Genomic DNA, 20,919 nt, shown 5'->3' with positions numbered 1-20,919 from the left:
ACTGTAAGCCCCTTGCAAGTTCATTGCAATACTCACTGCAAGCCCATTGCAAACCCCTTGCAAACCAATTGTAAGCCCATTACAAGCCCATTGCAAGCCCGTCACAAGCTCATTGCAAGCCCATTGCAAGCTTATTACAAGCCCGCTGCACACCTCTTACAAGCTTGTTGCAAATTCATTGCAAGCCTGTTGTGAGCTTATTGTAAACCTACAAGTGCCTTACAAGCCTGTTCTGTTGTAAGCTCATTGTAAGGCCCTCACAAGCTCCTTGCAAACCCACTGCAAGCCTGTTGCAAGCCTGTAGCAAGCTTGTTGTAAGCCCATCACAAGCCCATTGCATCCCCACCACCACGGGAAGGAGGAAGCCAGGAACCAATGCCCGGATCAAAGAAACCCCGCTGCTCCAAGCCTCCCTGGGCTGAATTTCCCAGCCTGGGTTCCCCTCCCGTCTGCTTCCAGTTACTCAGAGGCTCCAGGGCTTCCTCAACGTTGGCTGCCCTGCCTTCCTGCGCGTCACCAGCTGCAGCCATCGCACCTTCGGGGACCCACTCTGCAACGCCGTGGGGATTTTCCACCCCCATTGCTTTCAGCCAACTCTTTCATCTCCCACTTTTGCAGCTGCTTTTCCTTAAATCATGGAAAGCAAAGCAAAGGGCGGGGGGCCGCCTGAAATAAAACCTCTCCCTGGATGGTCTGAAATAAGAGACAGCCCTGGGAAAACTGGAAGCATCACGAGGGCGTTGGGAAACCTCAGCGCCGGCTCTGGCCAGCCTGCTTTAGGGGAGAAGGTGTAAAAATCAGGCGCTGGGATTTGGCCTCCTGAGATGTGCTCGTAGTTCTGGCTGCCTGTATGGATAGAAGCTATTGCAAGCCCTTTGCAAATCCATTGCACACCTGTTGCAAGCCCCTTTCATAGAATCACAGGATCACTAAGGTTGGAAAAGACCTCTAGAATCATCAAGTCCAACCCCCAGCCCAACACCCCCAGGCCTCCTAAACCATGTCCCCAGGTGCCACGTCTGCACGTCTTTTGAACCCCCCCAGGGATGGTGACTCCCCCACCTCTCTGGGCAGCCTGTGCCAGGGCCTGACCACTCTTGCAGTGAAGGCATGTTCCCTGATATCCAACCTAAACCTCCCCTGACGCAGCCTGAGGCCATTCCCTCTTGTGCTCTCACCTGTTCCTTGGGAGCAGAGACCGACCCCCCCCTCACTCCAGCCCCTCTCAGGCAGCTGCAGAGAGCGAGAAGGGCTCCCCTCAGCCCCCCCTTCTCCAGGCTAAACCCCCCCAGCCCCCTCAGCCGCCCCCCAGCACACTTGTGCTCCAGCCCCTGCCCCAGCCCCGCTGCCCTTCTCTGGACACGCTCCAGCCCCTCCAGGCCCTTCTTGTCCCGAGGGGCCCAAACCTGAGCCCAGCATTCGAGGTGGGGCCTCCCCAGGGCCCAGCACAGGGGCCCCATCCCTGCCCGGCCCCTGCTGGCCACCCCAGTGCTGACACAAGCCCGGGGGCTGGTGGCCTCCTTGGCCACCCGGGCACTGCTGGCTCATGCCCAGCCGGCTGTCAGCCAGCACCCCCAGGGCCTTCTCCGCCGGGCACTTCCCAGCCCCCCTGCCCCAGGCCTGGGGCGCTGCCTGGGGTTGGTGTGACCCAAGGGCAGGACCCGGCACTGGGCCTTGTTAAACCTCACACAACTGGCCTCGGCCCATTGATGCAGCCTGTGCAGGTCCCTCTGCAGAGCCTTCCTGCCCTCGAGCAGATCAACACTCCCGCCCAGCTTGGTGTCACCTGCAAACTGACTGAGGGTGCCCTCGATCCCCTCGTCCAGATCATTGATGAAGATATTAAAGAGAACCGGCCCCAGCACTGAGCCCTGGGGACACCGCTTGTGACCTGCCACCAACTGGATTTGGCTCCATTTCAAACCGCTTTCAAGTCTATTGCAAGCTCATCAACAAACCCATTGTAAACTCATGGCAAGGCCATTTCAAACCCCTTGCAAACCTGTTGCAAGGCCGTGCAAGGTGTTGCAAGCTCATCGCAAGCTCCCTGGAAGCCTGGACTATCAGCTCTGCATCCCACCCTATTGCAGAAGCCACCCAAGCCCCCAGCTCGCCAATCCATATCTCCAGTTAAATTTTCTTTAATGAAATCTTTCCTGTTGGAAAAACGATGGATGCACGAAAGCCAAAAGAGAAAAACCAAACCGCAGCCTCCCCCCGGCAAAGCCCAACGCGGCGCCGGGGCATCACCCCGTCGCGCCCAGCCCAGCCGGCTCAGCAGAACCCGCCGACGGCCTCGTCGGGCCCCTCGGCCTTGTTAGGGCTCATTAACGAAGCGTCCGTCTCGCTTTTCCAAGCTGTCAGTGCCCATTACCGTCCGGGTCTCCCTCACCCCGTCCCGCAGGCTGGGAACGGGATGGGACCAGGAGGATCAAAGGCGATGGGTGTCGAGCTCCAGCGGGGCAGAATAATTTAATAGAGAAGCTTATCATTTATTTTTACAAGGGTGGGTTTTTTTTTTGCTATCACCAGTTTTTAAAATTTTCTTTGCTATTACCAGTCTCGTTTCAGCGTGTAAATCTTTGCTGCAAGCTCCGGCTGCTCCGTTCCCCACCACCACCAGGAAAATGGGGGGGTTTTATTAATTAAGCTTAAAATTTTTTGCAAATCCTGCTTTTCTCTTTCCAGGGAAATCAAAATTTGCTGGAAAGGCCGGGATGGGCAAGGGGGAGGCAGCGGGATGCCGGCGTGTTACCACTGCTCTCTGCTGGACCCGCTGCATTTCCCGCAGCCGGAGCCAAAGCCAGACACCGCCGGGCTGGAGCCGGGGAGGAGGAGAAAAAGCAACGCTGTCCTGAGCATCCCCAGCCAGTGAAAAACAAGAGGTGATGGAGATCCCACAGCCCTGCAGGCAGCGGTGCAGTGTCCAGCATGGCAACCCTCTCCCCAGTGTTGCAATCCTCCCTGCAGCATTGCAACCCTCTCCCCAGCACTGCAACCCTCTCCACAACATTGCAACCCTCTTCCAGCATTTCTACCTCTTCCCAGTGTTGCAATCCTCCTTTCAGCATTGGAACCCTCTCCCCAGCACTGCAACCCTCTGCCCAGCGTTGCAATCCTCCCTGCAGCATTGCAACCCTCTCCCCAGCACTGCAACCCTCTCCCCAGTGTTGCAATCCTCCCTGCAGCATTGCAACCCTCTCCCCAGCACTGCAGTTCATGGAAGGCTGCATGTGTCCAGGCTCAAAATCCGCTGGGAAAGGTTTATTTGCTCTTGAGAAAATCGGTGCCTGCTGCAGTCTCAGCTGGAGCCACTTCTCTCCCAGGGTGCTGGAAGCACCAGGGGCACCAGATTCACAGAGTGGGAAAACCCAGGCTCGGCCCCAGCACTGGGTTTTCTCTTGGGGTCTGGGTATGAAAAATGAAAATCCCTCACACCTGTAAACTCCTCAGTGCCCGAGCTGCTGCCGGGGCCTCGCTGGTGTGCAACGCAGCACCCCGAGAGCAACGCTAAGTGCTCCGGTGCCGAATGCCCCCATATTTAATGCCCCAGAGCTAAATGCCCTGCTGCTTAATGCCCCTGTGCTAAAGGCACCAACGCTTAAGGCTCCGCTACTAAATGTCCTGGTGCTAAATGCAGCAACACTTAAATACAGCATCACTAAATGCACCGATGCTTAATGCCCCAGTGCTGAAATACCCGGGTGCTAAATGCCCTCATGCTAAATGCACCAACACTAACTACCCCAGAGCTAAATGCCCCGGCACACGCGAGGCTGCAGACCCACGCCAGCAGCGCTCAGCTCATTTGACACGCCAGGAAAAATAATTCACGTTGCAACCAAGAGCTCTGTTTTGGGAGACTCGCCCACCCCCCCACCCCCATCCCGGAGTTTAAGCTGTTTCCAAACTAACTGGCGTGATTTAATTGCCAAAGGAGATGATGCGCGGAGGACACGAGCAGGTTTAAAGCACCAAAAGGTGCTCGGTTCCTGGTGCTGGTTCGGCACCTGGCAGGATTTCCAGCTGAAAAACAGGCTGAATCACTCCCGTATGGATCCTGTAGGATGTTCGTGACCTAGTAATCGTTAAAGCTGGTAAATTAAGGCTTTAATTGCAGGGAGGTGAATGCATCCCCCCAGATAAGCCAACGTGGATGGGTTTGGGATGGTTTGGGATGGACGGACGGACGGCAGAGCCCGAGAGGGAGCTGGAGCTGACACCAAGTGGACAGAAATTGCAATTTCTGCTCGGTGAGCAGCAACCAGAGGATTTGGGGCAAAAAATGAAGGGGATTGCAAAAAACCCCACCCTGCAACCAGGCAAAATTGTGCAAAAAAAAAAAAAAAAAAAGCAATTTGCAGCATCCAGAAGAAGCCGGGGAGGGCGGCAGGGGCGGGGGAACCACGTCAGCCTACGATTTCCTTTGGAAAAATACCCAAATCCACCACAAATAAATGAAATAAACCCCCAAAGCTGACTCGAAATATTTGTGTAACCTCGGTCATCCCTTTTCCTCGCTCTGCTGCCCTGGAATGGGGGGATGCTCGGGGTTGGGGGGGGTCTCTGGTGGTGGTGAGGTGATGCTTCGGCTGTCACGGTGACTTCTGCACCCCAGGGTGCTTGTGCAGGGCAGGCGGGGAGGGATGGGGGTCCCTCGGCGGCCCGGGGGCGATAACGAGCTCCCAGCCTCGTCAAAATGCCCACCTTCGTTACGATGCGGTGACACCGCGCGACGGCAACTTGGGGACCACCACAGTGCGACCCCCACACCGCGCTAGGGATGCTCGCACGTGGTTGGGAGACTGGTGCTCATGCAAAGCCCTTTTTTTCTCCCAAAAAAAGCCATTTTCCCCTCAAAACACCCTTTTATTCCCCCCAAAAATAAGATTTTGCCTTTTTTTCAAGGGATTTAAATGAGCTGGAGGCCGCAGGTAGGCGGATATGAACCGGCTCCGGCCTCGGCTCCGCTCACATCAGAAAATATCCGGCTTCATTGTTTGGGGGAGGACGCCCCGTGTCCGTGCTTTGTTCCCTTGGGACCTTTTTGAACCGCATAAATATTTGCAGAGCCCAAACGCACAGGGAGGCGGAGGAATTTTTTTCTCTATCCCCCCCCCCCCATTTTTGGGGGGCTAAATGTGGCTTTTTGTACCTTCGGAGGGAAATTTCCGGCTGGAAACCCAACCCTGAGCGTGTTTGGAGGTTGAATGGTCACCCTGCTGGGTGGAAACAATACAGATTTTTGCTTAAAAGCTTTTCCTGCCCGGTTCCCTGGAGCGATCAGGAATTACATCCCACCAGCATCACCGTGGCGTGGAGCCAGCGGGATGCACAGGGAGCATCGGGATGCCTGGATCTTGGCATCACTGGGATTTGTTCTGGGCGGGGGGGGGCGTTCAATGCACAGATACGGAGCCAGGGACGAGGGGTGGGATGCGGGATGGGGTACCCCAAAATGAAACCGCATCTCCAGGGACAAAGGATGCCGGAGGTTTGCGTGATGGGCATCGTCTTATCCCCGTGGTGGTACCCGACAGGGACCCCTGCCCCACCTCTGCTGCGGTTGATGATGTCATCAGCCAGCCTTGCTTTTGGGTGGGGGCTAAAAAGGGCATGGTTTGGGTCATACACTGGTCTGAAGTGGCTTTGGTGCGGGCAGGGATGCTCAGGTGGTCCCAGAGCAACCTGAATCCTGGGAGGTCCTGGGGAAAACAGGAAGAAAGAAAAAGGGGGGGTAAAAAAGAGGGGGGAAAGGGGGTGAAAGGGGAAAAGGGAGAAAAAAGGCAAAGAAAGGCGGGGAGGGAAAAAGGGGATAAATCCTGCCTGGTCCAGGCCTTTTCCAGGCTCGGCGTGGGAGGGGCGGCATCGCCCCCTCGTGGCAGCAGCCGCGAAGCCCAAAGAGGGGGTTCAGCATTCCCCAGCCCGTGGCACGTCCCCGCCCTCAGTGACCCCAGTATCCCCCCTCAGGTCCCTCCCAGTACCCCCAGTAGGCTTCCCTGAGGTACCCCCATAGCCCACATAGACCCCCCAGCACCACCCACAGCCCCCCAGTGCCCCCCCGAGCCCCCCAGGGCTCGCTGCCACCCCCAGCGCAGGCAGGAGAGGGCAGCCCCTGCCCTTACAAAGCCAGGCCAGAGGGTTCGGGGGGAGCCCCAAGTGCCCGCAGGCAGGATGGACCCCCCCCCGATGCAGGTTGGGGTTGATGGCCCCATCCCCAGTCCCCCACCCCGGGGGGCTCCTGCTGCTGCTCCCCCCAGCTGCAAACCCACGGGTCCCACTGCAAACCCCTGAGCCCCACATGCAAATCCTAGACTCTCCCTGCGAACCCGCAAGAGCCTTTTGCAAATCCTCGAGTCCCCTTTCCAAATCCCAAGCCCCACTTGCAAACCCCCAAGTACCATTTGCAAGTTCTCAAGCCTCGCTGAGGATCTTCATGGTCCCTTTGCAAACCCACGAGTGCTGTTTGCAAATACTCAAGTCCCTTTTGCAAGTCCTCAAGCCCCATGTGCAAATCCTGGTCACAAACCCTCAAGCCTCAAGCCCTGGGTGCAAACCCTCAAGCCCCACATTCAAACCCACAAGCTTCCTTTGCAAGTCCTCGAGTCTCTGCAAATCCTCAAGCCCCACACGCAGATTCTCGAGTGCCGCATGCAATTCCTCGAGTCCCCTTTGTACACCCATGAGTCCTGTTGCAAACCCATGAGTCCCCATTGCAAGTCCTCGAGTCCCTTTTGCAAATCCTCGAGCCCTGCATGCAAATCCTTCAGTCCCTTTTGCAAATTCTTGAGTTCCCTTTGTAAACGCACAAGCCCCCTCTGCAAACCCCAGCCCCATTGCAAACTCACAAGTGCCACTGCAAGTCCTCGAGTCCCAGGTGAAAACCCACAAGTCCCTTTTACAAACCCGCGATTCCTGTTGCAAACCCACAAATCCCTTTTGCAAATCCACGAGCCCCCTCTGCAAATCCACAAGCCCTGCATGCAAATTCTTGAGGCCTGCTGCAAACTCTCAACTCCTGTTTGCAAATCTCAAGTCCTGCATGCAAACCCATGAGTTCCCTTTGCAAACCCACGAGTCCTGCTGCAAACCCACAAATCCTCATTGCAAACCCACGAGTCCTGCTGCAAACCCACAAGCCCCCTTTGCAAATCCTTGAGCCCTGTTTGCAAATCCTCGAGGGCCACATGCAGATGCTCAAGTGCCACATGCAACTCCTCAAGTCCCACGTGCAAATCCTCAAGTCCCCTTTGCAAATCCCACATCCAGCTTGCAAACCCCCGAGTCCTATGTGAAAACCCACGAGTCCCCATTGCAACTCTACAAGTCCCCTTTGCAAATCCTCAACTCCCTTTTGCAAATCTTTGGGTCCTGTTTACAAATCCTCAAGCCCCACGTGCAAATACCGGAGTCCCTTTTGCAAACCCTCGAGCCCTCTTTGCAAATCCTCAAGTGCCATGTGCAAACCCACAAGCCCTGTTGCAAACCCGCAACCCCGTTGCAAACCCCCAAGGCACCCTTGCAAATTCCCAAGCCCCACTGCAAACCCCCAGGGCCCTTTTGCAAACCCCCGAGGCCCCGTTGCAAACACCCAAGGCCCTTTTCCATACCAAGGCCCCACTGCAAACCCTCAAGGCCCTTTTGCAAAATGCCCAAGGCCCCGTTGCAAACCCTCGAGGCCCTTTTGCAAATGCCCAAGGCCCCGTTGCAAACCCTCGAGGCCCCGTTGCAAACCCTCGAGGCCCCGTTGCAAACCCTCGAGGCCCCGTTGCAAACCCTCGAGGCCCTTTTGCAAATGCCCAAGGCCCCGTTGCAAACCCTCAAGGCCCCGTTACAAAGCCCCAAGGCCCCGTTGCAAACCCTCGAGGCCCTTTTGCAAATGCCCAAGGCCCCGTTGCAAACCCTCGAGGCCCCGTTGCAAACCCTCGAGGCCCTTTTGCAAATGCCCAAGGCCCCGTTGCAAACCCTCGAGGCCCCGTTGCAAACCCTCGAGGCCCTTTTGCAAATGCCCAAGGCCCCGTTGCAAACCCTCAAGGCCCCGTTACAAAGCCCCAAGGCCCCGTTGCAAACCCTCGAGGCCCTTTTGCAAATGCCCAAGGCCCCGTTGCAAACCCTCGAGGCCCTTTTGCAAATGCCCAAGGCCCCGTTGCAAACCCTCGAGGCTCCGTTGCAAACCCTCGAGGCCCCGTTGCAAACCCTCGAGGCCCTTTTGCAAATGCCCAAGGCCCCGTTGCAAACCCTCAAGGCCCCGTTACAAAGCCCCAAGGCCCCGTTGCAAACCCTCGAGGCCCTTTTGCAAACGCCCAAGGCCCCGTTGCAAACCCTCGAGGCCCTTTTGCAACCCCCCAAGCCTGTTTAGGAGCAGGTATTTTTATCTTTTTTTATCTTGCACCCTGGGGTGGCGTGGCCAAGCTCGTGGCATGGCCTCCCTCTCTGGCCCAGCACTGCTCTTCCTCGCCGGCCTGATTTCCAACCTGCTGCCAGTCCGAAGTCCAGCTGCTGCCTCGGTCTTGGAAAAACAGGGATGAACCCACCAGCCTCCAGCTCCACCCAGCCCCAGGGAAGTTTGGGGGTGCCCTGATGGGCTGGGGGCTGCAGGTGTCTCTGGGGTACCCCCGGTGAAGGGGTGTTAATTAGCCCCCAGCTGATGAGGTGCAATTAACTGCCCAAATTTTGGCATCGAAAATCCCTTCCGCAAATCACGTCCCCACCGGTGGCCGTTGTCCCTGCGGTGCAGTACCTCGGGCGGGACTCGGGGTGCCACCACTCAGCAGCGGGGACACGGGGGCAGGCACGGGACCCCGCCAGCACCGCGTCCTGCCGGCGCCTGCCCGGCACCGACCACCCGCAGCAGCACCCTTGGGTGGCCCCGGGCAGCGCGGGGGACACAGGGACCGGTGCCGCTGCTCCCCTGGTGTGGCACCCCTCCGGTACCAGACCTGAGCACCCCGGGGTGATGCTGGGTGGCCCCGGGCAGCACCGGAGACCAGTGCCACTGTCTCCCCAGTGTGGCATCCCTCCGGTACCAGCCCTGAGCACCCCAGGAGCACCCTTGGGTGACCCCAGGCAGCAGCGGGGGGACACAGGGACTGGTGCCACCACCCCTCTGGTGCAGCATCCCACCGGTAACGGCCCTGAGCACCCCCAGGAGCACCCTTGGGTGACGCCGGGCAGCAGTGGGGGGACCCAAGGACCGGCGCTCCCGATCCCCCCGGTGCCCACCCCGCCGGTACCCGGCCCGGCACCCCGGGGTGACGCTGGGCGACCCCGGGCAGCCCCGGGGACCGGAGACACCACCCCCCCCCCCTCCACCCCAGCTCCCCCCTCCAGTACCGCCCCGGGCGCATCCGCCGGGGCTCCCCCTCCCCTCCCCGTTGCCATGGTGATCCCCCTCCCCTCCCTACGTTGCCATGGCGAGCGCGAGCGGCGGCCGCCGTCGCGGCGAGCGCGGGGCGCGGTGGGCGTGTCCGGCGGGGCGGGCGGGGCGGTGGTTGGCCGTCGCGCCCCACGTGACGCGCGGAGGAATGCAAATGAGTTATGGCATCGGGCCGCCGCCGCGCCGCCGCCTGAGGGAGGAGGGAGCGGCCGCGGGCCCGGCCCCGCCGGCACCGGCACCGGCACCGGCACCGGCACCGGGACCCCCCGCCCCCGCCTGGGCCATGGCCGCGGCCGGCGGGAGCCGCTCCGCCCGGGCCGCAGGTACCGCGCTGCCGCCGCTACCGGGCCCCGCGGCTTTGTCTGGGCCGGGCCGGGGGGGGGTGGGGGTGGCGTGAGGGGGGGGGTGGGGTGGGGGGCTGCGCCGCGCATGCGCCCCGCGACCCGCCGTGCCTCAGTTTCCCCACCCTGGTGCCCAGCGGCGCCCGTCCGGCCCGGCCCCGGCCCACCGGTGGCCGTGCGTCCCCCGCCGTGTGTCCCCCTTATGCCCATATTCTCCCTCCCCCGCCGTGTGTCCCCCCCTTATAGCCCCCGTTTCCCACCCCCCCACCCGTGTTTCCCCCCAATGTGTCCCCCCCTTATAGTCCCCAATTCCCGCCCCTGCCATGTTTCCCCCTTACAGTTCCCATTTCCCACCCCCCGACCCTTGATTCCCCCCTGCCCCGTGTGTGCCCCCCTTATATCCCCCATTTCCCACCCCTCACCTGTGGTTCTCCCCTCTCCCACCATGTGTCCCCCCTTATAACCCCCATTTCCCACCCCTTGCCATGTGTTCCCCCTTATAGCTCCCATTTCCTTTCCCCCCACCCATGGTTTCACCCGCCACTCATGGTCCCCCCCATCCCACCCCTCCCCATTGTGCCCCCCTTCTCATTTTGCACCCCCTTATTATCCCCCACCCATAACCCCACCACTGACCCCCCTCTCTCACACCCGACCCCCCTCTACTCTCTCCCGCCCCCCACCAGTGTTTCCCCACCATCCTGCACATCCCCTCTGATTTTGCACCCCCCTCATCATTATCCCCCACCCTCCACTGTCCCACCCTGCTACTCACTATTGCACCTCACCCCCCCATCCTATCCCACCCCCCGCTATGATTTCCCCACACACACCTATTATATTGCACCCCCATTTTGGGCTCAGCTCAGGGGGTCCCAGCCCCATGGCTCCCCACAGCGGCTATGGGGACCCCCCTACCCCCGGCTGTCACCCAGAGGTGCCGGAATTCTTCCCCTTTTTGGTTTTTTTTGGGGTGGATTTAATGGTTTTGGGGGGATTTGCAGGGGTGGGAAGTGCATTTCCTGCGTCACCCACAGCTCAAAAGTGAGGCGTCCCCCTGTCTGACACCCCAAAGTCCACAGGAGTTGGGTGCAGGTGAGGACAGGGGGCATCCGACCCACGGTGGGTGGGTGGGTGGTGGGAGCTGCGGGGGGCGTCCTGTGCCGTGCTCCCCCCGGGGAGATTTTGGCTGCTGGTGGGTCCTCTGTATCAGTGACCGTGGTGGCCCCGCATCACCCCGGTGCCACGAGACTCTTCTTGGGGGAGGGGGAGGAAGGTCTGTGCCCACTCGGTGGGGGAAAGCGCTTCCCAGAATTTCCCGTGGCAGATGAACGTGGGGCTGGGAAGCGTCGGGGGCCACAGGAAGCAGCGCTGGGGCCACGTGCTGCCGCCCCCATGGACACGAGCGTGTCCCCCCTGGGCCGGGGCAGCGACGTCCCCAGGGGGACACACATGCAGCCCTGGGGACGCACACAGCTATGGGGACACAATCCTGCGGGCCACTGCCGGAGCTGGAGGTGGCTGGCGGGGTTGGTTGGGGTCATGCCATGGCGTGACCACTGAGGCCACCCACGGTGGCCACCGGGGCCACCCGCCGTGGCCGCTGTCCATGGTCTGCAGCACCCCACGCTGCTGTCCCTGGTCCTGCCACGGCGGCGGCACCCACGGCAGGGGCACCCGGCACCCGGCAGCACAGGGGCTTGGCGGGGACGGGGCTCACGGGCTGAGGACCAGAGGTCCTTCAGGGCACCTGGAGCCACCGTGGCACCTGGCCCTCTGTCTCCATCGTCCTGTCCTTCCGTCCCTCCCGTCCGTCCCCTTCCTTCCACCCATTCGTCCCTCTTCTTCCTTCCTTCCGTCCAGCCTTCCCTTCTGTCCCCATCCTCCTGTCCTTCCGTCCCTCCTGTCTGTCCCCTTCCTTCCACCCATTCGTCTCTCTTCTTCCTTCCTTCCGTCCGGCCTTCCCTTCGACCCTTTCCTCTGTCCGTCCTTCCTTCCATCCCTACGTCTCCTCTCCTACTTCGTCTGGCCTTCCTTCCATCTGTCCTTCCCTCCCTCCCTTCATCTCTTTCTGTTTGTCCAACCTTCCTCCCTCCCACCCATCCATCCTTCCGTCCATCCATCCCTCAGTCCCTCCCTTCCCTCCGTTCTTGGTCCCTGTCCTTCCATCATTCTCCCTGTCCTTCTGTCTGTCCTTTCCCTCCTCCTGTCTGTCATTCCATCTGTCCTTCCATCCTTCCCTTCATCCCTTTCCTACTTCCATCTGTCTGTCCTTTCCTACTTCCTTCCGTCCTTCCTTCCCTCCCTTGGTCTCTGTGCTTCCTTCCATCCCTTTCCTACTTCATTCTCTCCCTGTCCTCTTTCTGTCCATCCTTCTGTCCTTCCCTCCTGTCCCTCATCCCTTTCCTACAGCCTTCCTTCCCTCATCTCCTTCTGTCCATCTGTCCTTTCACCCCTTTCCTCCTGTCTGTGCCTCTGTCTGTCCCTCCCATCTGTCCCTCTGTCAGTCCCTTCATCCCTCTTTTTCTCCCATCTGTTCTTCTGTCCGTCTGTCCCTTCATCCCTCTCCTCCTCCTGTCTGTCAGTCCTTCTGTCCGTCTGTTCCTTCACCCCTCTCCTCCCATCCATCCTTCTGTCTGTCCCTGCATCCTTACCTTCATCTCTCCCTTCCTCCTGTCCATTCCTCTGTCCATCCTTCCTTCTGTCTTGTCCATCCTTTCCCCACCTCCCCTGGGACTCCTCCCACCCCACTGCTCCCTCAGCACCCAGGGCAGGATGCGGCCCCTCCCCTTCCCCCCGGGGCAGGCTGTGGAGGGGACCCCTCTTTGCGGGGAGGGGGGGGGAATGCACCATGGGGCTCCCGCCACCCTTCCTCCATCCCGCCATCCTCCTCCTCCTCCATCCATACCACGGTGACAGGGGGAGGCAGGCAGGAAGCAGCGGGCAGGGGGCTGCGACCCCCTCCAGGGCTGTGGAAGTACGGCACGACCCTGGGGAGGGCTTTGGGTGCTGCAGGGTGCCCCCTCTCACCCTTTCTCCCCCTCAGCTCTAGCCTGACCCACGGCGCCCCGTGGCGCCCCGGCAAACCACCATGGAGAACGAGCAGCCGCCGGCCCCGCCGCCCCCCAGCAGCGCCGGCGGCACCCCCGCGACGCCCAGCAGCGCCGGTGGCGCCCGCCCGCCTGCTCCCCAGATCTCCGTCTACAGCGGCATCCCCGACCGCCAGACCGTCCAGGTACGAGATTTCGGGGGGAGGTTGGACGTTGGGGGGATGGCGTTTTGGGCTTGGGGTGCAGCCCGGGGATGTGTTTGCACCCCCACACCCCCCACACCCCCCAAAAAAAAGGTGATCCAGCAAGCGCTGCACCGGCAGCCCAACACGGCGGCGCAGTACCTGCAGCAGATGTACGCGGCGCAGCAGCAGCACCTGATGCTGCAGACGGCTGCACTCCAGCAGCAGCACCTCACCAGTGCCCAGCTCCAGAGCCTGGCCGCCGTCCAGCAGGTACGGGATGCCGCCCCGGGAGCACCCATGGGTGCTGCGGGCACAGGACCGCGGGTGATGCTCGGCTCTCTCCTGCCCAGGCGAGCTTGGCAGCGAACAGGCAGAGCAGCTCTTCGGGAGGTAACGGTGCCCAGCCGGCACCGGCGCAGCAACCCACGGTGAGTCCCCGGTCCCCTGCGGCACCCGCCCCGCCAGCACCCACCCACCCACCAGGTGCGACGCCCCCGCCTCGCCCTCCCGCCCCGTTACAGATCAACCTGGCGACGTCGCCAGCGGCTGCGCAGCTCCTGAACCGGGCGCAGAGCGTCGCCCCTGGGGCCTCGGGCATCGCGCAGCAGGCTGTGCTGCTGGGCAACGCCGCCTCGCCCGCCCTCACCGCCAGCCAGGCCCAGATGTACCTGCGGGCCCAGATGGTAAGGGGTGCCCTGCCCCACAGCGCTGTGGGGTGGCCGGGACTCATAGGGTGCCCATTGTCCTGCTATGGGGTGCCCATTGTCGACCTGTGGGGTGCCTGGGTCCCACGGGGTGCTCGTCATCCCACTGTGGGGTGCCTGGGTCCCGCGGGGTGCCCGTTGTCCCTGCCCAGGACCCACTGGGTGCCCGTCATCCCACTGTGGGGTGGCTGGGACTCATAGGGTGCCCATTGGTCTGCTTTGGGGTGGCCGGGACCCACTGGGTGCTTGTTCTCCCACTGTGGGGTGCCCAGGACCTGTGGGGTGCCTGTCATTGAGCTGTGGGGCAGCTGGGACCTGTAGGGTGCCTGCCATCCAGCTGCAGGGTGGCCAGGACCCATGGGGTGCCCATCATCTGGCTGTGGGGTGGCCGGGACTTGTAGGGTGCCCATCGTCCCTCTGTGGGGTGTCCAGGACCCACAGGGTGCCCGTCATCTGGCTGTGGGGCAGTGAGGACCCTATAGGGTCCCTGACCCCATAGGATGTCTATTGCTCTGCTGTGGAGTGCCCAGAGCCATGGGGTGCCCCCCACCCAGCCAGGGTGCCCCCACACCTCATAGGGGATGGACACGGGTAGGGGGGACACATGTGTCACCCCGTGCCCCACACGTGTGCCACCCCGTAGGGACATGGGGCAGGGACACACACAGGGACACCCATGGGGGCCCCCCCCACCTCTGGGGGCCATGCACCCACTGTTTGTGCCCCTCCCCCAGCTCATCTTCACGCCCACGGGCCCTGTCAGCGCCGTCCGCCCTGAGAGCCCTGCGCCGGCACCGGCCCCGCCACCTGCCGCGCCACCTGCCACCCCCCAGGTGAGACCCCTCCGCCCCGCCTCCAGCCCCCCCCCAAAATCCCGGCCCCCTCCGGGGCCCCCCCTGACCCGCTGCCGTTGCAGGTGCACGGCCTGGCCCTGCGCCCTGCCGGCCCCCACCTCCCCGCCCTGGCCATGAAGCCCCCCGGTGGCCCCCCGCCCCGGGCCGGCCCCCCTCGGGGGCCCCCGCCCGACCCCCCCGCCGAGCACCTCAAAAAAGCCGAGGGTGCCGACGCCCGTGCCCACCCCCTGGCCCGTGCCGCTGCCCCTGCCGCTGCCCACCCACTCGTCACCCCAGGTAAGGCGCTGTCTGTGGTGGGATGGGGGGGCACCCATGGGTGATGGGGGAAGTCACAGGGAGGGACCGTGGCGCTCAGGTGGAGCGTTCATTCTGAAACCTAATGATGGGCCTTCTGGTTTTCTTGCCTGTATGTGGGAATGGCGGCCCCATATACCCACCTCAGGGGCATGTCACCCTGCCTCAGGTGCTCAGAAAGTCAGAGTGAGGTGAGCAAGGGTGGGTGCCCCCCTCAGCCGAGCAGCCTGCGGCGTGTTCACTCTGAAGCCTAGTGATGGTGCGTCCTGCTTGTATTTGGGACCTGTGGGCCTGCAGACCTCCGCAGGGGCCCTGTGTGGGAAGGGATGCAGCACCCGTAGGGTCCTGGGGCCCTGTGGGATGAGCCTCTGCAGTGGGGTGTGGGGGATGGAGCATTGAGGGCATGGGTCGGGGGACCCCACAGGGTGATGGAGCCTAGGGGTGCTGTGCTGGTGCAGCTCCCAAAATGGGGGGAACCGCCCCCTGCCGCGGGACCGCCTGAGCCCAGCCTCCTATTGCAGCAGCAGCAAGCGCTGGCACACCTGGTTGTCAGTAGGCACCAGAGTGAACAGGCGCAAGGAGCAGCCTCATGGGATGGGGTGGGGGTGGGCATGCTGGGGCTGGGGTCCATTGGGGCTAAGGTGACGTGGGGGGGTCCCTGTCCCCCGTCGCTGTCCCCGCAGCCTACGCCCCGCTGCAGCCCCCCCAGTTCCTGCAGCAGCCGCCGAAGCCAATGCAGCCGCAGCAGCAGTTCGTCATCCAGCAGCAGCAGCAGCAGCTGGCGCCCCGTGGGCAGCCCCCCCCAGGCCCCCCCGCCGCCCCCCAACTCCAACCCCTGCCCCCCGCCAGTCCCGGCCCGGCCCCCCAACCCAAAGTGGGGGTCCCCCAAGGAGCGGGGGGTGAGGGCGGCCCCCCCAACGGCCACCCCGGGTGCCACGCGGCCCCCCGCAAGTTCCAGCACGCCTCGGCTGTCATCCTGCAGCTGCAGCCGGCCGGTGCCACGGTGAGGGGTGGGGAGGGCCCCCGGCGTGGGGGGGGGCGCTGGGGCGGGGAGGGGAAGGGGTGGTTGGAGGGGCCTCATCTGTGTACATGCATGGGGGGCGTGGGGAGCTGGGGGGTGTGTGGGTGCCTGATCCCTGCACGCGTGTGCACGTGTGTATCTGACATGCACGTGGATCCCTGTGTGTGTACATGCGTCCCGGATCTGCGTGTGGATCCTTGCACGCGCGTACCAGATCTGCGCAGTTCCCTGGGCGTGCGTGTACGCGCGTGTGTGCAGGCGTGTACCAGATTTGTGTGTGGATCTCTACGTGTGTGTCCGCACATGTGTGTGCGCACGTGTGGACCCGATCTGCGTGCAGGGGGTGGGTGCAGATGTGCCTGATCCCTGCGCGGGTGCTTGATCCACACGTGTCTGCATGCACACAGCTGTGCACGCTCATGCCCAAGGCACGTGTGTGCATGTGTGTAACTGGTCCATGCACGTGTGTCTGTGCCAGTTGGCCAGGTTCACATGTGTGTGTGCACGTGTGCTTAATCCGTGTGTCCACATGTGCGTGTGTGCACACTCAAGATGCACCCGTGCGTGTGCCAGGTCCATGTGCACAGGTTTGCCACAGGTGCGTACCTGGTCCGTGCACACGTGTGGGTGCCTTTGCCTGATCCGTGCATGTGTGCACACGTGTGCACCTGACCTGCGCATGTGGGGGGTGCACATGCCTGACCCACGCATGTGTGGGCATGTATGCATGAGCCATGTGTCTGATCCCTGCACGTGTGTGGGCATGATCCATGTGTGTCTGCTTCTTGCACGTGTGTGTACATAGGTTTGCCTGCTCCCTGCACATGCGTGTGCGTGTGCCCCTGCTCCAGGCCCGCACATGTGTGTGCTCTGTGTGTGTTCACTCGCGCTGGATCCACACACACGTGTTCATGCGTGTACCAGACCCCTGCACACGTGCGCACGCTCAAGCTGTGCCTGCGCCCACCCTGTGCACGCGTGTGTGCCCCCCTGACCCCCCACCCGTGTGTGTGTCATCCCCCACCACCACAGCCCCCGCTCGGGGTCCCCGAGGGTGCCCGCCGGGACCCCCCGCCTGCCCCGAGGAGCACCGAGAGCCCGCCCGCTGCCCCGCCGCAGCCCCCTGCCCTCTCGCCGCCCGCCGTCCCCCCGGGCCCCGACACCCCCGAAGGCGAGCGGCCCCCCACGCACGGTAAGCCCCACGCCCCCCACCCACCCACCCACCCACCCACCCAGCCACTCGTGGAGTGCAGCTGGCTCCCCCCCCCCCCCCACCCCGGACACCCGCACACATACAGACACAAACCCCCTGGTGAGGCGCAGCGCGGGGACGCTGAGGCGCGGGTGGGCGTGCGGGGGCCCCGCATGGGTTCCCTCAGCCCACGGGTGACACGGGGCGGGGGGGGGGGTTCGGGCTGAATGCAGGGGCCCCCCCCTTAACTGGAGGGGGTGGGGTGTCCGCCCCGGGCGCCTCAGGCGTGGGCACGGAGCGGGGAGGCGCAGGCAGCTGGCAGGGCCGGGCCACGCCTCCCAGCGAGGCCACGCCTCCCAGCGAGGCCACGCCCGCCGGCGGCGTGGGCGCGCGCTCGGCGGCGGCCAATCGGCGCAGTGGGCGTGCCCCGCGGCAGGCCCCGCCCTCCCCGCGCAGCCGCCGCCGCCGCCCCGGCCCGGCCCCGCCGCCGCCGCCGCCGCCTTTGTCCCCGCTCGGCCGCTGCCGCCGCCGCCCGCCCGAGCCCGCCTTTGTCCGCGCCATGGGGCCGCCGAGCCGCTGAGCGCCGCCGGTGAGTGCGGCCCGGCCCCGCCCCCGCCCGCCCCGCGGAGCCTCGGCCTGGGCCCGGCCCGGCCCGGCCCGGCGGGGCGGCGGGCGCTGACCTCACTTCCGCATCCGCCCTCCCCCCCACCCCGCCCCCGTCCCGGCGCCGCGGCCCGGGCGCAGGTAGGGGCGGGGGGAGCGGCCTCCGCCGCCGGACAAAGGTGGCGGGGCCTACCGGGGCCTAGCGAGGCCTGACCGGGCCCGCCCGGCACCGGCCGGGCCCCGCGGGGGCGGGTGAGGCTGTACTGCGGGAGGTGGGGGCTTGCTGGGGTGTATCGGGCCTTACCGGGACGGATAAGGCCTTACTGGGGGAGATCGGGCCTTTCCGGGGGCGATCGGGCCTTTCTGGGGCCTTACTGGGGTGTAGTGGGGTTTTACTGGGATATACTGGGGCGTTATTGAGGCGTATTGAGGTTTTACTGGGGCGCACTGGGCGAGATCGGGTCTTTCCCGGGGATATCGGGCCTTACTGGGGTGTACTGGAGCCTTAATGGGGTGTACTGGGGGGCTCACCGAGATTTATTGAGGTTTTACTGGGGCGTACTGGGGCCTTACTGGGCACATTTGGGGGCTCTTTAGGGCCTACCGGGGTATTTGGGGGCTGGCTGGGGTCCGCCGGGGTATTTGGGGGTTAATTGGAGGGTTCAGGGGCTCTCCGGGGACTCGCGAGGGTGTATCAGGGCTTACTGGAACCCACTGGGCCGCACTGGGAGCGGCAGCAGCTGCTCCCGCCCCCCCCTCCTTCCCCAAAGCAGCCCAGCTGTATGGTAATGGGGGCCCCGGCGTCACCGCCGGCGTCACCGCAGCCCCCGTAACCCACCGCCATGTGTGTGTGTGTCCCCCCCCGGCGCTTCGCCCCGCAGAGCCGCCCGCCGACCGCCTTCATGCTCAGCCCCAGCCCCTGCCCAGCGTTCCCGGCATGACCTCGGGCACCGGGAGCTCTGCCTCCACCGTCGCCGGCGCTGCCCCCCACAATGGTGAGAACAAACCGCCCCAGGCCATTGTGAAACCCCAAATCCTCACCCACGTTATCGAGGGCTTCGTCATCCAGGAAGGGGCAGAACCGTTCCCGGTAACGTATCCCACCCCCCCCACCCCAACACCCACCTGCCGCCCCCTTATTTCGCTTTGGGGGTTCTGGGGAGGGGGGTGGGGGGCACCCACTCGTGGGGTTTTTTCCCCCCCCCTCGCAGGTGGGGCGCTCCTCGTTGCTGGTGGGGAACCTGAAGAAGAAGTATGCGCAGGAGCTGCTGGCTGAGAAACTCCCGCAACAGGACAACACCACCACCACCGACTCCGAAATGGAGGAACCTTATTTACAAGGTAGCGCCCGGCCCCCCCAAAACGAGTCCCTCACCGAGCTGGAGGTTGCTGGAGCTGCCCCCCCCTCCCCGGGTTTTTTTGGGGGTTCCCCCACCCCACGGCTGAGCTGGTTGTGTTTCTCTCTCTGGGCGTCCCTCCGCGCCCCCCAGAATCCAAAGAGGAGGGGAACCCCCCCAAACTGAAATGCGAGCTCTGCGGCCGCGTCGACTTCGCTTACAAGTTCAAGCGCTCCAAGCGCTTCTGCTCCATGGCTTGTGCCAAGAGGTAGGACCCCTGCCCCCCAAAATCCAACCCCCGCAGCGGGATCTGGGCCCCCATCCCTCACCACCACCAACCCCCCACCCCGCAGGTACAACGTGGGCTGCACGAAGCGGGTGGGTTTGTTCCACCCCGATCGCAGCAAACTGCAAAAACCCGGCGGCCCCCCCCACGGCCGCCGCCGCACCTGCAAGGGGACGTTGCCCACCCTCAGCAAAGACGCCAAGAAGCAGGTGAGGGCAGGGGACGGGCAGGATTCGTCCCCAAATTCGGGGGGAGGGGGCGGTGACGCGCACGGGTGGGCTCTGAGGCCGGCGCCGCTCCGTCCCGCAGCCGCCGGTTTCTCTCCCGCCGGGTTCGGTGCCTCTTTCCGTGACGGCGTCGTTGCAGCTCAACCACAGCCAAGAAGATTCGAGTCGTTGTTCGGATAATTCGAGCTACGAGGAACCGCTCTCCCCCATCTCGGCCAGTTCCTCCACGTCCCGCCGGCGGCAGGGCGAGCGCGACCTGGAGCTGCGCGAGATGGAGCTGCCCGACGTCCACGTCCGCGACCTGGCGAGCATCGGCCATCGCTTCCTGCCCAGCGAGCCCAGCAAGTGGAACGTGGAGGACGTCTACGAGTTCATCCGCTCGCTGCCGGGTGAGGAATAGTCGTTCAGGGGGACGGGCTCCCCTCAAACATGTTTTGGGGGGGGGTTTGCTGAGCGTGGGCTCCCCCCACTCCCTGCAGGCTGCCAGGAGATCGCCGAGGAGTTCCGGGCGCAGGAGATCGACGGGCAGGCGCTGCTGCTGCTCAAGGAGGATCATCTCATGAGCACCATGAACATCAAACTGGGGCCGGCCCTCAAGATCTACGCCCGCATCAGCATGCTCAAGGACTCCTAGAGCCGGTTGGGCGGGGGGGTGGCAGGGGGGGCACCCGTGGGACCCCCCCAAACCCCTGCCCGGCCGTGGGGAGGGGGCTGCGGGGGGGGGGAAGCCATTTGTGAGCACAACCCAGCCCCGGGGCAGCCCCTCCCCGCCACCCCCAGGGGTGTGTATATAGCCCGTAGCTATAGCGTCCCCCTGTAGGGGGGGGTCACCCCCCTTCTCCGGCAGGGAGGGGGTGTCCCCGCGTCTCCCCCACGTGTGTCCCCCCCTTCCCCAAAACGGCAGGGCGAAGCAGGACGATTGCCTTAACGTGTGCCCCCCCCCCCCAGCCCCAAACCGGGACTCGGGCCGTCGGCCCTGGGGGGGGGCGGCAGGGGGGTGCCTGGGTGTGGAGGAGGCGTCACCCCCCCCGTGATGGGGCTGGTTTGGGGGCACCTTAGTGGAGGATGGTGGTGGCGGGGGGCCCCCCCGGGCAGGTAAGGACCCCCACACACCTCCCCCTGGCCACTGCGGTCTTTTTAAGAAAAGAAAAGGAAAAGATAAAAAAAAAAAAGAGGAAAAAAAACCCAAACCACACGGCCCGTCCCCCACCCCCTTTTTTTCCTGGGTTTTTTTTGTTTTGTTTTGTTTTTAATAAACACTGAGGAAAAAAACACTCGGGGCCCCCCAGGTTTCCTCCCCCCTCGCGATTCCTTCCCAGGTGAACTGAGGCGTGCTGTGGGGACGTCCCTAAGTGCTACCGAGGGCAGTGGGGACGGGGCTGGTGTCACCTCCCTGGTGCCTGTGTGACCCTGGGGGGGTCCTGCTGTCCCCCAGGTCGGGGGTGGGGG

General features: G+C 63.5%; 1 protein-coding gene across 5 annotated transcripts; it reads left to right on the top strand.

Moving 5' to 3' along the window:
* The first annotated feature begins 9,516 nt into the window (after positions 1-9,516).
* On the top strand, positions 9,517-20,744 carry PHC2 (polyhomeotic homolog 2). 5 transcript variants are annotated; one of them, XM_064470305.1, is made up of 16 exons: positions 9,517-9,699; positions 10,722-10,812; positions 12,764-12,952; positions 13,064-13,222; positions 13,303-13,380; positions 13,474-13,635; positions 14,391-14,489; positions 14,573-14,786; positions 15,488-15,807; positions 16,858-17,017; positions 18,502-18,710; positions 18,832-18,962; positions 19,091-19,225; positions 19,311-19,452; positions 19,553-19,859; positions 19,950-20,744. In XM_064470305.1, the coding sequence occupies exons 3-16, from the start codon at positions 12,809-12,811 to the stop codon at positions 20,102-20,104; spliced, it is 2,415 nt and encodes an 804-aa protein (XP_064326375.1). In that variant the 5' UTR covers positions 9,517-9,699; positions 10,722-10,812; positions 12,764-12,808; the 3' UTR covers positions 20,105-20,744. The 5 variants fall into 5 exon arrangements, with proteins under 5 accessions (XP_064326375.1, XP_064326377.1, XP_064326376.1 ...); XM_064470307.1 differs by lacking the exon at positions 10,722-10,812 and having other exon boundaries at positions 13,091-13,222; XM_064470306.1 differs by lacking the exon at positions 10,722-10,812 and having other exon boundaries at positions 18,832-18,961; positions 19,111-19,225.
* Positions 20,745-20,919: the final 175 nt, after the last annotated feature.

This window comes from Phalacrocorax carbo, chromosome 20 (assembly GCF_963921805.1).
Source record: "Phalacrocorax carbo chromosome 20, bPhaCar2.1, whole genome shotgun sequence".
In the NCBI taxonomy this organism is placed as follows: Eukaryota; Metazoa; Chordata; class Aves; order Suliformes; family Phalacrocoracidae; genus Phalacrocorax; species Phalacrocorax carbo.
Note: the sequence above shows the minus strand (reverse complement) of the source record. Positions and strands in the feature narration are given on the sequence as shown.